Source organism: Arachis stenosperma, chromosome 1 (assembly GCF_014773155.1).
Source record: "Arachis stenosperma cultivar V10309 chromosome 1, arast.V10309.gnm1.PFL2, whole genome shotgun sequence".
Classification (NCBI taxonomy): domain Eukaryota; kingdom Viridiplantae; phylum Streptophyta; class Magnoliopsida; order Fabales; family Fabaceae; genus Arachis; species Arachis stenosperma.
This window is the reverse complement of record NC_080377.1, coordinates 124,601,628-124,616,382: the sequence shown is the minus strand read 5'-3', so window position 1 is coordinate 124,616,382 and position 14,755 is coordinate 124,601,628. Positions and strand designations below refer to the sequence as shown.

Genomic DNA, 14,755 nt, shown 5'->3' with positions numbered 1-14,755 from the left:
AACTCAAAACAAATGCTACTTAAGGTTGCATTGACAAAGACACTAAAACAAGACATAAAGAACAGAAACATAAAATTTAGTATTTTTATATTCTATTTGATAATAAAATAAAATAAATTATAAAAATCTAATTTATTTTTATTTTTTTATTTAAAATTTTTGAGAAATAAAATATAATAATAATAAAAAATATATAATTATAAAAAATTAATAAAAATAATAAAAAAGATAAGTTATTTATCATATTTATGTTCTTTTTATTAAGATAAATATAAAATATATTAATTAAATATTTTTAAACACAACATTTTTATTTATGTCTCATTTTATGATTTTATATTTCTGTATTCTTATTTCAGTGTTCTGTTCTTATAAATTTTACTTTCCTGAAATGTATCTCTTCAACCTTTTTTTTTAATCATAGTACGGGCAGCAACCCTAAACTTGTGTCCCTAAACTCTCTTGCAAAAGCCACCTGATGTGAACTGATTCATACACTGCAAAAATTGGCCCAAGTCATGTCCATTTTCTTCTCCCATTTTTTTTCCACTGTAAATTAGCTTCGGTTAGGCATATTTCCTCTTCCTCACTTCAAAAATTGCAGGTTCAAATTCTATCGGTTACAATCAAAGAAAAAATATGATAAGTGAATAAAGAATGTGTGAATATATTGTGTACTTAAAATTAAAAATTATCTAATTTATTGAGGTACTTAAAATCGAAAGTTATCCAATTTACTGACTAACAAACAAAAAACCTGGCCAAATTTCACATTTACCCAAATTATTATTGAAATAGTTTTCCGAGGTCGGCAATATCGAGAATTTAAGATACTGGCAAAACTGACTTTTCAAAAAACCAATAACATTTATGGAAATTAAATGGTAAGGAGTCCGTACACGTACAATAACGCACATGCAAATTTAAAATTTTTTTAGAGAAAAATAATAAATAAATTTTTAAAAATTTATATTTTAGACAAATTAATTTTTTTAAAAAAATATTAATAAAATTTTTTAAAATAATAAATATAAATAACTTAGTTTAAATTAAGACTTTTATTTTAATTATAAAAATTAATTTAAAAATAATATGTCTATATTTATTATATTAAAAAACTGTATTAATATTTTTTAAAATTAATTTATCTAAAATATAAATTTTGAAAATGACTTATTTGTCATTTTACTCATCAAATATATGGTTGAAAGTTGAGAGGAGCAACCAATTTATAAGTGCTATGGATAAAAACCAAGTGTGTTTTGTCGTACTACTACTGCTGCTGATAATCTACTACTAGTAGTGTTAGGTACGGAGTAATGGTGATTTTGGTTGGTGTTGGTGACAATATACATATATATAGTGAACTACTTAGTTTACTACTTAACACAATCAAACGAAAATAGAGAGAGAAAAAAAACATGGCAGGTGCAGAGTGCTGCTCAAACCCTCCTACCCTGAACCCAAATGCAGGAATAGGCCATGTTGAAAAGTTTGCTGGTCTTGATTCCTATCTCACCGGCTCTTCTCACTCCAACCTCGCCGTTCTTCTCATCTCCGATGTTTTTGGTTCGTGCTTCCTACCATCACATCCTTTCACTTTCCATCTTTTGCTCTTCTTTTATTGATCATAACCTTTTGACTTTGGTTGCCATCTATGCCTTTTTTAGTGCGTTGACTTTTTGGATGTGGTTGGATTTCATCATATGCTTGTCTTTAAATCATTATGAGTATGTGTAACTTTATAACCCCCTAGACTTTGTGGGATTTAGTTTAAAAATCAGTTTCTTTAAGGGTTTGACTATGCAGGATTGCCCAAGTCACTCATTAGTTCTTTATAAACTCTTCGATTTGAAAGTTCTGAAGAAATATTTCGGTCTGAGGTTTCTCATTGTGACATTGAGTTCACAGCATAATACGTTAATAAACCATTTTGTCTTTCAGGCTATGTAGCATAAATTTATTGCAGGTGTTAAACATTTTATGTATAAATTCTACACTCACTTCACATGTTTCATTTCTCTTTCAGGGTATGAAGCACCAAATCTAAGGTATGGCCACTTCTCATGTTTGTTTTATGAAGCTAATTTACTAACTTTTAATAGAATGATTCAAGAAATTAAATGATTGTTTATGGCTTTGCGTTGACAAATTCAAAGTAATATACCATGTAGATCATAAGGAAGGATACTATGTTGATATTCACACTACTTGTCCTTTTAAAACAAAAATCGACATATTGGCATAATAGTATAGATTCATGGTTTGTGAAAGATATGCTGTACATGTTATGTTAGATTGTAATATTCTTCATACATTATATAATCAAATTGGTTTTTGGTACAGTGGTAGTGGTTGTTTATCCTTTCATTTAAAATTTCTGAAGGTTTTGATAAATTATACCACCAATAGAAGCAGAAGGCTAATATGATTCAATCTGCTCTTATTGTCAATTATCTCTGTTTCCATCTCAATGTGTTCCTGTCGTAAATAACATTGTTCATCTTTTGTTGTTTAGGAAGCTTGCAGACAAGATCGCGTCTTCTGGTTACTATGTGGTTGTTCCGGACTTCTTTTATGGTGAACCCTATGATCCTCAGAATACTAACAGACCTATAGAAGAGTGGCTAAAAGATCATGGAACGGTTAGTTCTTTTTAATGATTTAACATTATTTCTTTGTTCATAAAGTGTGTATTATTAGTATCATCATTTAATTCAAATTTGAACTTAGATAACTCTGATTTTGGAGGATATGTGACTGAGTATTGCACTATTACTTAGTTACTTAATCTTATTATAACTTGAAATTGGCTTGCCATAGTACCACTGTTATGGCTGGTTTATAATCTTAATGCTAAGTATCTCAAATCAGCTATTTGTGATATTAAGGCATATGTATGTTTTGATGTTTAAGACTACTATGATTAATTAATAATAGACCTATCTTCGTTTTGTTTCTTTATAGTAACTTGAACTATATTTCTCCAAGTTTATGTTTAGACGTAACGTAATGGTTTCAAATTTCAATTGAAAGGAAATGTTCAATAGTTGGCTGAACCCTGAATAGCATTTTCCTATCTTGTATAGGAAGAATGGATATTAAAGGTTTGGATTTAATATTATTTCGTTGTTCAATAACCTTTCTTTTTATTAATGAAACATATGTATTATTATTATTGTTATAGTACCATTTTTATGGCTGGTTTAATTTATTAATATAGAACAATGCTAAGTATCTCAGATCGGCTATATATACCCAAGTTGTGACTCCTTTGATGCTTACCTATTCTATTATGTATTAGGATAAAGGTTTTGAAGATGCAAAACCCGTTGTTGAAGCCTTAAAAAGTAAAGGTATCTCTGCTATTGGTGCAGTTGGTTTTTGTTGGGGTGGTGAGTGCCTCTTATTATGATCCTTATTGGTGGTTGGATTTAAAGCTATCAACACAGCTAAGTTAACACTGAACTCATACTATTTGTTCTCTTCTTTCTCTCAGCTAAGGTTGTGGTTGAACTTGCAAAACCTAAACTTATCCAAGTTGCTGTGCTGTTACATCCATCATTTGTCACTGTTGAAGATATCAGTGGTATGTATTTCCAATATTGTAATGGCAGACAGATTCCTCTCAATTCTAACTCTTTCACTTAATCATTGGCCTTGATACCTTTTCAGCTGTTGATATTCCAATTGGCATTCTTGGAGCTGAATTAGATCAAATTTCCCCTCCAGAACTTATAAAGAAGTTTGAACAAGTCCTGAAGGCTAAACCTTGGGTCAGATATGATTTCCTTTCCTTCAATTTGTTGTCAACCAGTGAGACATGTGATGATTGATGAACCTGATTTTATTGGTTTGGTGCAGGTTGACAGTTATGTTAAGGTAGTTCCAAATGTGGCACATGGTTGGACTGTGAGGTTTGACCCTGAAGATGCAAAAGCAGTGAAGGATGCTGAGGAGGCTCATCAGTTCGTTTTGGACTGGTTTGCTAAATATCTCAAGTGAGAAATTACATCACTAATGTTTCTTTGTTTGTTGGACATGAATATTACATTCGTCTAGATCTATCGTTATTAAACACTACTATGATTGTGGAATGAGACTTGAATCCACGATTTCGGAATAAATATGGAGAGACTATATCATTTGAGTTATAACTCGTTGCTGGTGTTGTAAGGATTTTTTAATAATTAATATGGACATAATCATATAATATACATATTTTATACGAAAATTAATAAAAATAATTAATGTCATATTGATCTTCTCGATAATAAGTAGAATACACAATATTTGTTGCTGACCGCATCCTATGCGAGATTCGATCCTTATTCATTCGATAATTATATTCTGTCGTTATAAATCTCCATTTATTTATAATGTGTTCAAGAGCAGATATTATTAAGAGTTTAATTAATGTGTTACAAGAACATATGATAAATTATTACTTAATTTTTTTTTATAATTTGTTAACTTAATTATACTTATCATACATACTTTGAACTTCTTGTAATCTATATGTATATTATGCAATAGCAATTTTTATTAAAAAAAACTATCAACCTTAGCTTTCACCACTTTTGATTATTTTTGGAAATAAAAAAAATGAATGAATGAATGAAGGGAAGGAATGGAGCGTGAACCTGCAACTCCGCAAGCTGACCTAACTTAATAATGTTCAACTTGAATAAACAGCTTAATTAAGTTTTTTTGAAAAAATAGTTTAAATAATAAATGGTTATATTAAAAGTAGTTTATAAATAAGTTATTTTGTATTTGAGTTTTTAGTTCTAAAAGTATTTATTTTATAGAAATATGATAAAAAATGGTAGTATTATGAGAGAAGTCATTTTTTTTAACTTTTCTATAAGTTTTTAAATAGCTTTTTAAAAACTACAATTTGATTTTAAAAATTATACCAGATATTGATACTACTATTTTTCATAAAGTCAAAAAATCAAAAAGATTAATTTTAAAACTTTTTAAACGATTCCTAAGTAACAAAAATAATTTGATTTTGACCATTTATTAAGCAACCAATACAGCAAGTATAAAAAAAAGCCGCCTGAATAGTGTTCACAATAGAAAATCCAAATCCAAATATAGTATAATAAAAGTAGCACAATCGTGGGGAATGAATTCTCTTTTTTCTTTTTAAATTATTTTTTTGTAAAGTGTATTTAAAAAAAATTCAATACAATAAAGTAAAGCAAGTAAAAACTAAAAAATAAAAATACAACACAAAAAACCATAATAAAATAGAGTATAACTTATTGTCATCTCTAGCATTGTTATTAATAACTAAACGAATCATTACCACATCATTTTCTATAATTCAAAAACGACGTATTCTTAATTCCATGAACACCTGTCTCTGAGTTTTGAAATACTCTACTAATATGTTCCAACTAAATGTTCTAAATAACCTATTTCTTTTACTTAGAGTTACGACTAGACACTCCAATCCAACTCTCAAAAATCCTCAGACAGTTTCCGAAATAACCCAAGCTCTTTCAGCACACATCAAACAAGCACATCACACCTGCCACGTAAACTCACAGCCAAGAAATAAATGATGCACAAATTCTATATCTTTTTTACACAAGAACTCCGCTAAGAAGACAATGAAGAATCTTGACAATCTGTACAATGGGTTGGTTATTTAGCCCAATAAAGGTGAAACCACTCCACAAATTACCCTAAATCCAAACCCCCCCTTCAGTTTTTTTCACAAAAACAACCATCCAAATCTTAATTACGAACAGTTTTCACCCCCAAATTCTTCTTCCTACCAAAATGGTAGCCACCCCATCCTTCTTCACTGACCATCCAACCCTCAGCGGTGTTTAGCTTCGACCCCAGTCCATCCGCCTCTCTTGCGCGCGTGTGTCTCCAAGCAACCAACAGCTCGGGCGGATGCCTCCTTCCCGTCGCGGGTCTCTGTGTCATCCGCCGGCCGCCCGCGTGGAGGCAGGCCATCATCGTTTCGGTCGCATGTCCTCGATGCCTGGCTTGCTGCTCTCTTTCGCGCCAGTACCCAGCCTGGTGGCCACGTCCTGCCTCCGTCGCCCTAGCATCGCAGATCGCCGCGCTCGTGGACGCTAAACAGCTCGGCCCCTTGCTGCAACGACACCCACCCCGGCCGTTGTTGACCTGCTACCAAAGGTTAGTTGCTGAATACATTTAATTGATGAATTTGGTTTTACTTGTAATTAGATGTTCATTTCAAGAATTTGTTTTCTCTCTTCTTTAACACCTCTGATTTAATTCTGCTCTCTTTCACAATCTAGTCGCCGTCAACTCTCTCCATTCCGCAAATGTGCTGGATGTTCAATTCACTAGGTATATAGATGGTTTATTTTAATTCTTAATTGGATGGTTATTTTGTTCGATTCAGTTTAAATATATACAATTAACAAATGTTAGATGATCATTTCACTTGGTAGGCGGATGATTATTTTAATAACTATGTGGATAGTTGTTTGATGACGATTCCACGACGGTGACGGAAAAGGGGGGCTATAGGGTAGCTGCCGGTTGGGGAGGAAGAGTAATTTGAGGGTGAAATACTTGAAGAAGTTAAATCACATACAGATAGGAAGAGTTTGTCATACACGTAAGTGCCGTTGTTGCAAATTTTTATTTTTTTAATTCAAAATAAAAAATTATTAAAAATTAAATAAATCAATTATCATTTAATCTTAATTTTCTTTTATCTCTGTTGTATACTAAATTTATTGTCTTTTTATACTTTTTCTTTACACAAAATACAAATATTATCATTATGAAGAATAAAAATATGATTTTTTTTATCATACTTTTTTAATAAGTGAGATAAAAAATATGTGTTAGAATATATTAGGATCAATTAGCATTCATTAGAATTATTTAGTATATCTGAATATTTATTATAGAATATTACGTCTTTATTATTACGATTCTCTTAGCATTTATAAATATCCTATTATATTGTATCATTTCAGACAACTTGAATACATTCAATAATATACAAATTCTTTCTCCAGTTTAGTATCTTATTTCTAACATGGTATCAAAATCATGGTATCCTGAGGAGGATAGATTATTTTTCTCCTAGTGAAATTACCGTATTTTTTATATTTTTTTTGTGCCATTTTTTTCCTTATCTTTTGTCAATGCTTTGATACTTTCTCACCTAACCGATTATCTCATTCATTACTTATTCTCATGAAGAAACTATATATTTTTCGTCACATTCAGATAAGTTTGCCATCTTTTTACACTTTGTCACTTTTTTAGCAGTTTTTCAGTAGTTTGCCATCTTTTCAGCAGTTTTTCGGCAGTTGGCTACTCTTTCGGCAGTTCCGTCTGTGTTTTCTTGTGGCAGTTCTGTTTGCATTTCTTTGTGACAGTTCCACTTGCGCTTCTTTCAGATAGCGGCAATTCCGTCTGCGCTCCCTTCAGACAGCGGCAGTTCTGTCTGTGCTCCCTTTAGAAAGTGGCAGTTCCGTCTGCGCTTTCTTCAGATAGCGACAGTTCCGTGTGTGCTTCCTTCAGATAGTTTCGTCTGCACCCGTTCTATCACTTTATGTATTTTTTTATTTCGTTATTTTAAATAAGTATTAAACTCAAGTTATCACTTGAGTTTGAGAGAAATGTCAGAATATATTAGGATCAATTATTATTCATTAAAATTATTTATTATATTTGAATATTTATTATAGAATATTATATCTTTATTATTAAAATTCTCTTAACCAAGGTTCTGAAAACCGGACCGGACCGGCCGGTTCGACCGGTTTAACCGTGAACCGGCGCTTCAAACGGTCCGGTCCTTATATGAAAACTGCTGGGAGAATAACCGGTCAAGAACCGGCGAACCGATCAAAAACCGGCCAGTTGGACCGAACCGGTGACCGGCCGGTTACGCTAAAACGGCGTCGTTTAACGTTTTAGAAAAAATAAAAAAATACACCCGACCCGACCCGCCAGTGGAGCACCCCCCCTTCTTCCCCCGAGCCCCGACCCCATTCATTCATCAATCATCATCTGAATCATCAATGGAGGAGAACCCTAGCCGCGCTGCCTGAACCATAGCCCCCTGTCGCCACCCTTCGCGCCCGTGGTGTCGCCATCCTTCGCGCCCGTGGTGTCGCCATCCTCAGCTCCATCGTCTTCATCTTCTCAAGTCTTAACACCAGCACGCAGTAGCCTCTCATCGGCGGTCCTCAACAGTCAACACCGGTAGCCTCCATCGACCCCAGGTGAGTGACTCGTCCTCTGCTCATTCTCTTTGTCCTTCGCCTCTGCTCATGTTCTTCCATGGATGTGAACTGTTCAATTTCTGTGCACTTAGACCTCGGCTTAATTTTCTGTGAACTGAATTGAACTTAGACCTCTGCTCATGTTCTGTTTCTCTTTGTCCTCAATGTGAACTGAACTTAGACCTAGGCTTAATTTTCTGTGAACTTCATTTGTGAATTTCAGTGCTCATCTATTTTTGTTTGGCTGTTTGTTGGTTAGCAATTAGCATAAGAAATATGAATATGATCAATTTCTGTTTGGCTGTTTGTTGGTTAGCAATTAGCATCAGAAATTAATAATCTGAAATGTAAGTGGCTGTGTTTGGTCCTCTGCTCAATTTCTCCTCTATTTTTGCTCTCATGTTGCTTGTATGTAATGTACACAAAAAGGAAAAGTACTATAATGAAAATGGGCTAGGAAGAGTTGAAAGGATTTCTAAACCTTCCTTTCTGTATTTGCAGTGTGCTAAGTTGCTAATTACACACACTCCCCTTCTCTCAATGCTTTCATTTACTAAGCAAAATCTAAGCAAACCTTTCATGTAAAATGTTTATATATTGAAAATGCAAAATACTGGATATACGATACCTTCATTTTGTGAAGACAAATAAATGTATTATAAGTTTATAACTAGTGATATCCTTTTTAACAATCCTAATTTTGTTCCTTGATTTCTTGTGGGTCCTGTGCTGAACTGCTGACTGCCCTGACCAGCACTTCGAGCTGCTGTGCAGGCATATCGGCGTGAAATGGAGTCACAATTTTACCGGTCATCTAAAAGACGAAGAGAGAGATTTGATCAGGTGTGTTTTTCCATTCTGAACTATGTTTCTGTCTCTGTAGTTGAGAAAATAGGATGAAAGGAGATTAGGATCTTACCTCATTTTTAGGTATATGTATATGCTGCTTTGACATTTTCCTTATCTTACCTCAATTTCTGTTTGCTGCTGAGCATAAGAAATAAAAAATCTGAATGTTAAGCTGGCTGGTCTTCTAATTTTCTGTCAATTTCATTTGTGAACTGTTCAATGTAAGTGGCTGTGTTTGGTCCTCTGCTCAATTTCTGTTCTATTTTGCAGCTTAATTCCTCTTTGTTGCACAATTTCTATTTGTTAGTCAATTTGTGTTTGGTCAAAATCTGAATGTTAAGCTGGCTGGTCTTCTATTTTGCAGCTTAACTTCATTTGTGAACTGTTCAATTTCTGTGAACTTGCTTTGAGAACTTGCTCAGTGAACTGTTCAATTTCTGGAACTTCATCTGTGAACTGTTCAATTTCTGGGTATGTTCATTGTGTTGTGTTGTTGTGTGTTTAATTTCATACATGTTTTACTAATTTCAGTTATCCAAGTGGCGGTGGGTAGTGGTCTTTATGCTGCATCTCTTTCTTCTGCTGATCAGGGTGTGAATGAAGGTGAAGATCATCCCACCGAAGCAGATTTGCAACAAGTTCTTGTAGATTTTGATAATTGATATACCATGATGTTGGGATTTAACATTTAGATATGCTTTTATTACTATTTAACTTTTGAGTTTGGATTTTGATAAGATCATATGTATTTGGTTGATGATATTTTATGTAGTGTTTTTAATTTTGAAGATATTTTAAGATTTGTATCAGACTATAATTATATTTTAGGATGTGTATTTATAATTTATTTATTATTTTACTCTAAAACGGTTTTTCCAGTTGGACCACCGGTTGAATCAGTTAGACCAATAAACCAGTGAACCAGTGACTAGAGCGATTTAATGACCGGTTCGATTTTCTGAACCTTGCTCTTAACACCTATAAATACTCTGTTATATTATATTATTTTAGACAACTTAAATAATAAATACACTTCATAATATACAAATTTTTTTTCTAGTTTAATCTCTTGTTTATAAGAAGTGTGTTATGTTGGACGTTTGCGCTAACGCAACCACGTGTATTCCTTTTGTCTTTTTCATTCACAAACTCACACAGATACACCTTCTACCTTTTAGGTTCAAACTAGACAGATCCCACCTCCTCCCTTTTATTTTTATTTTTATAAAGGTCTCTCTTAAGCTGCTAAACATTTACTCAGAATTTAAAAAATAAACAAGTATATTCCATTTTATTCTATCTCTGTTTTTACTTTTTAGGTAATCAGTCAAAAAATTTGTAAGCACCAAAAAATTCACCTTATATAAATAAGTAGATATTAGAATTCAGAACCAGAAACCCCCTCCAAAATTGAGTGAGCGATAGAACAATGTCAGGCCCAGAGTGCTGCTCAAACCCTCCTACCCTGAACCCAAATGCAGGAATAGGCCATGTTGAAAAGTTTGCTGGTCTTGATTCCTATCTCACCGGCTCTTCTCACTCCAACCTCGCCGTTCTTCTCATCTCCGATGTTTTTGGTTCGTGCTTCCTACCATCACATCCTTTCACTTTCCATCTTTTGCTCTTCTTTTATTGATCATAACCTTTTGACTTTGGTTGCCATCTATGCCTTTTTTAGTGCGTTGACTTTTTGGATGTGGTTGGATTTCATCATATGCTTGTCTTTAAATCATTATGAATATGTGTAACTTTATAACCCCCCTAGATTTGTGGGATTTAGTTTAAAAATCAGTTTCTTTAAGGGTTTGACTATGCAGGATTGCCCAAGTCACTAATTAGTTCTTTATGAACTCTTCGATTTGAAAGTTCTGAAGAAATATTTCGGTCTGAGGTTTCTCATTGTGACATTGAGTTCACAGCATAATACGTTAATAAACCTTTTTGTCTTTCAGGCTATGTAGCATGAATTTATTGCAGGTGTTATACATTTTATGTATAAATTCTACACTCACTTCACATGTTTCATTTCTCTTTCAGGCTATGAAGCACCAAATCTAAGGTATGGCCACTTCTCATGTTTGTTTTACGAAGCTAATTTCCTAACTTTTAATAGAATGATTCAAGAAATTAAATGATTGTTTATGGCTTTGCGTTGACAAATTCAAGTAAGATACCATGTAGATAAGGAAGGATACTATGTTGATATTCACTACTTGTCCTTTTAAAACAAAATCTATTAGCATAATAGTATAGATTCATGGTTTGTGAAAGATATGCTGTACATGTTATGTTAGATTGTAACATTTCTTCATACATTATATACTCAATTGGTTTTTGGTACAGTGGTAGTGGTTGTTTATCCTTTCATTTAAAATTTCTGAAGGTTTTGATAAATTATACCACCAATAGAAGCAGGAGGCTAATCTGATTCAATCTGCTCTTATTGTCAATTATCTCTGTTTCCATCTCAATGTGTTCCTGTCCTAAATAACATTGTTCATCTTTTGTTGTTTAGGAAGCTTGCAGACAAGATTGCGGCTTCTGGTTACTATGTGGTTGTTCCGGACTTCTTTTATGGTGAACCCTATGATCCTCAGAATCCTAACAGACCTATAGGAGAGTGGCTAAAAGATCATGGAACGGTTAGTTCTTTTTAATGATTTAACATTATTTCTTTGTTCATAACTTTTTTTATTGAAGAAAAGTGTGTATTATTGGTATCATCATTTAATTCAAATTTGAACTTAGATAACTCTGATTTTGGAGGATATGTGACTGAGTATTACACTATTACTTAGTTACTTAATCTTATTATAACTTGAAATTGGCTTGCCATAGTACCACTGTTATGGCTGGTTTATAATCTTAATGCAAAGTATCTCAGATCGGCTATATATACCCAAGTTGTGACACCTTTGATGCTTAGCTATTCTATTATTTATTAGGATAAAGGTTTTGAAGATGCAAAACCCGTTGTTGAAGCCTTAAAAAGTAAAGGTATCTCTGCTATTGGTGCAGTTGGTTTTTGTTGGGGTGGTGAGTGCCTCTTATTATGATCCTTATTGGTGGTTGGATTTAAAGCTATCAGCACAGCTAAGTTAACACTGAACTCACACTATATGTTCTCTTCTTTCTCTCAGCTAAGGTTGTGGTTGAACTTGCAAAACCTAAACTTATCCAAGTTGCTGTCTGTTACATCCAACATTTGTCACTGTTGAAGATATCAGTGGTATGTATTTCCAATATTGTAATGGCAGACAGATTCTTCTCAATTCTAACTCTTTCACTTAATCATTGGCCTTGATACCTTTTCAGCTGTTGATATTCCAATTGGCATTCTTGGAGCTGAAATAGATCAAGTTTCCCCTCCAGAACTTATAAAGAAGTTTGAAGAAGTCCTGAAGGCTAAACCTCGGGTCAGATATGATTTCCTTTCCTTCAATTTGTTGTCAACCAGTGAGACATGTGATGATTGATGAACCTGATTTTGTTGGTTTGGTGCAGGTTGACAGTTATGTTAAGGTAGTTCCAAAGGTGGCACATGGTTGGACTGTGAGGTATGACCCTCAAGATTCAAAAGCAGTGAAGGATGCTGAGGAGGCTCATCACTTTGTTTTGGACTGGTTTCCTAAACATCTCAAATGAGAAATTGTGTCAAGAATATATCACTTATGTTTCATTGCTTGTTGGACATGAATATTACGTTCATCTATCGTTATTAAACTTATGATATGATGCTGCTCTCCGTGGTTTAAGATATTAAGGCATATATATGTTTTGATGTTTAATACTATTATGATTGTTCCTTGTTTCTTTATAGTAACTTGAACTATTTCTCCATGTTTATGTTTATACATATTGGTTTTCAACCGAAAGGAAGTGCTCAATAGTTAGTGCATGAATATGATTACATCGTTTACTTCTGGTGTTGTAAGGATTTTCTAATAATTAATATGGACATAATCATATAATATACACATTTTATACGAAAATTAATAAAAATAATTAATGTCATATTGATCTTCTCGATGATAAGTAGAATACATGATATTAGGTGAATACGGGGAGATTATGCCATTTGAACTATAACTCATTGACATGCGAGATTTGATCTTTATTCATTAATTATCTGTCATTATAAATCTCCATTTATTTATAATAGAGAAAATACTCAGTTTAGTCTTTAATACACTTTGGTCTCAATTTAGTCTTTAAAGTTACAATTACTTTAATTTAATTCCTAAATTTTTCAAATTTTAATCACGTTACTCCCTGAGGTGGTTTCCATCACAGAGTCAATTGAAAAGTTTAGGGTACTTAAATTTTTTTTATAATTTGTTAACTTAATTATACTTATCGTACATATTTTAAACTTCTTGTAATCTATATGTATATTATGCAATAGCAATTTTTATTTAAAAAAACTATCAACCTTAGCTTTCACCACTTATGATTATTTTTGGAAATAAAAAAAATGAATGAATGAATGGAGCGTGGAACCTGCAACTCCACAAGCTCACCTAACGACTGACTAAGTAACGAAAACAATTTGATTTTGATAATTTATTAAGCAGCCAATACAGCAAGGATAAAAGAAAAAAGCCGCCTGAATAGTGTCAGCAATATCAAATCCAAATCCAAATCCAGATCTGGTATAATAAAAGTAGCACAATCGTGGAGAATGAATTCTCTTTTGTTTTTTTATTATTTGTTTTTACAAAGTGTGATTTTTTTATTAAAAAAAGTTCAATACAATAAAATAAAAACTAAAAATATATTGTTATATCTAGTATTGTTATCAATAACCAAACGGATTAATATCACATCATTTTTTATAATTCAAAAACGACGTATTCTTAATTTCATTAACACCTGTCTTTGAGTTTTGGAATATTCTACTATTTTGTTCTAACTAAATGTTTTAAATAATTGCAAAAAATCCTATTAGCTACTTCTTTTGCTCAGAGTTACAACCAAACACTCCAATTCAACTCTCAAAAAATTCTTTGACAGTTTCTGAAATAGCCCAAACTCTATCAGCATACGTCAAACAAGCGCATCACACCTATCACGTAAACTCACAGCTAAAAAATAAATGATGCACAAATTCTATATCTTTTTTACACAAGAATTCTGTTAAAAAGACAATGAGAAATCTTAACAATCCGTATATAATTTGCTGGTTATTTAGCTCAATAAGAATAAAACCACTTCACAAATCACCCTAAATCCAAAAATTTCCATTCAGTTTTTTCACAAAAACAACCATCCAAACCCTAATTACAAATCGTTTTCACCCCTAAATCTTTCTTCCTCCCAAGGCGGCAACCACCCCGTCCTCCTTCACTAACCATCCAACCCCCATGGCATTCAGCTTCAACTCCAGTCCATCCGCCTCTCTTGCGTGCGTGTGTCTCCATCGCCGGCAGCCAACAGCTCGGACGGACGCCTCCTTCCCGTCACGTGGAGGCAGGCCATTGTCGTTCTGGTTGCACGTTCCTAGTGCCGGGCTCGCCGCTCTCTCCCACGCTGGTACGTAGCCTGGTGGTCGCATTCTGCCTCCGCCGCCCTAGCATCGTAGATCGCCGCACTCATGGACGCTGAAGAGCTCGGCCCCTTTAATGCAACAGCACCCACCGCTAGCCGTTGTCGACCTGCTACCA

The 14,755-nt window shown here is 33.4% G+C and overlaps 1 protein-coding gene and 1 pseudogene across 1 annotated transcript; both read left to right on the top strand.

The window, feature by feature from the left end:
• The first annotated feature begins 1,289 nt into the window (after window positions 1-1,289).
• Window positions 1,290-4,159, top strand: LOC130970576 (endo-1,3;1,4-beta-D-glucanase-like). The gene is made up of 7 exons (XM_057896705.1): window positions 1,290-1,569; window positions 2,030-2,051; window positions 2,519-2,645; window positions 3,305-3,395; window positions 3,500-3,589; window positions 3,676-3,776; window positions 3,865-4,159. The coding sequence occupies exons 1-7, from the start codon at window positions 1,422-1,424 to the stop codon at window positions 4,003-4,005; spliced, it is 720 nt and encodes a 239-aa protein (XP_057752688.1). The 5' UTR covers window positions 1,290-1,421; the 3' UTR covers window positions 4,006-4,159.
• Window positions 4,160-10,346: 6,187 nt separating this feature from the next.
• LOC130970567 (endo-1,3;1,4-beta-D-glucanase-like) lies at window positions 10,347-12,940 on the top strand (annotated as a pseudogene).
• Window positions 12,941-14,755: the final 1,815 nt, after the last annotated feature.

Coding starts and splice junctions, on each gene's coding strand:
- LOC130970576 (XM_057896705.1), top strand. CDS start 1,422: ATGGCAGGTGCAGAGTGCTGCTCAAACCCTCCTACCCTGAACCCAAAT. Junction 1,570..2,029: donor TCTCATCTCCGATGTTTTTG/GTTCGTGCTTCC, acceptor TTTCTCTTTCAG/GGTATGAAGCACCAAATCTA. Junction 3,396..3,499: donor AGTTGGTTTTTGTTGGGGTG/GTGAGTGCCTCT, acceptor TCTTTCTCTCAG/CTAAGGTTGTGGTTGAACTT.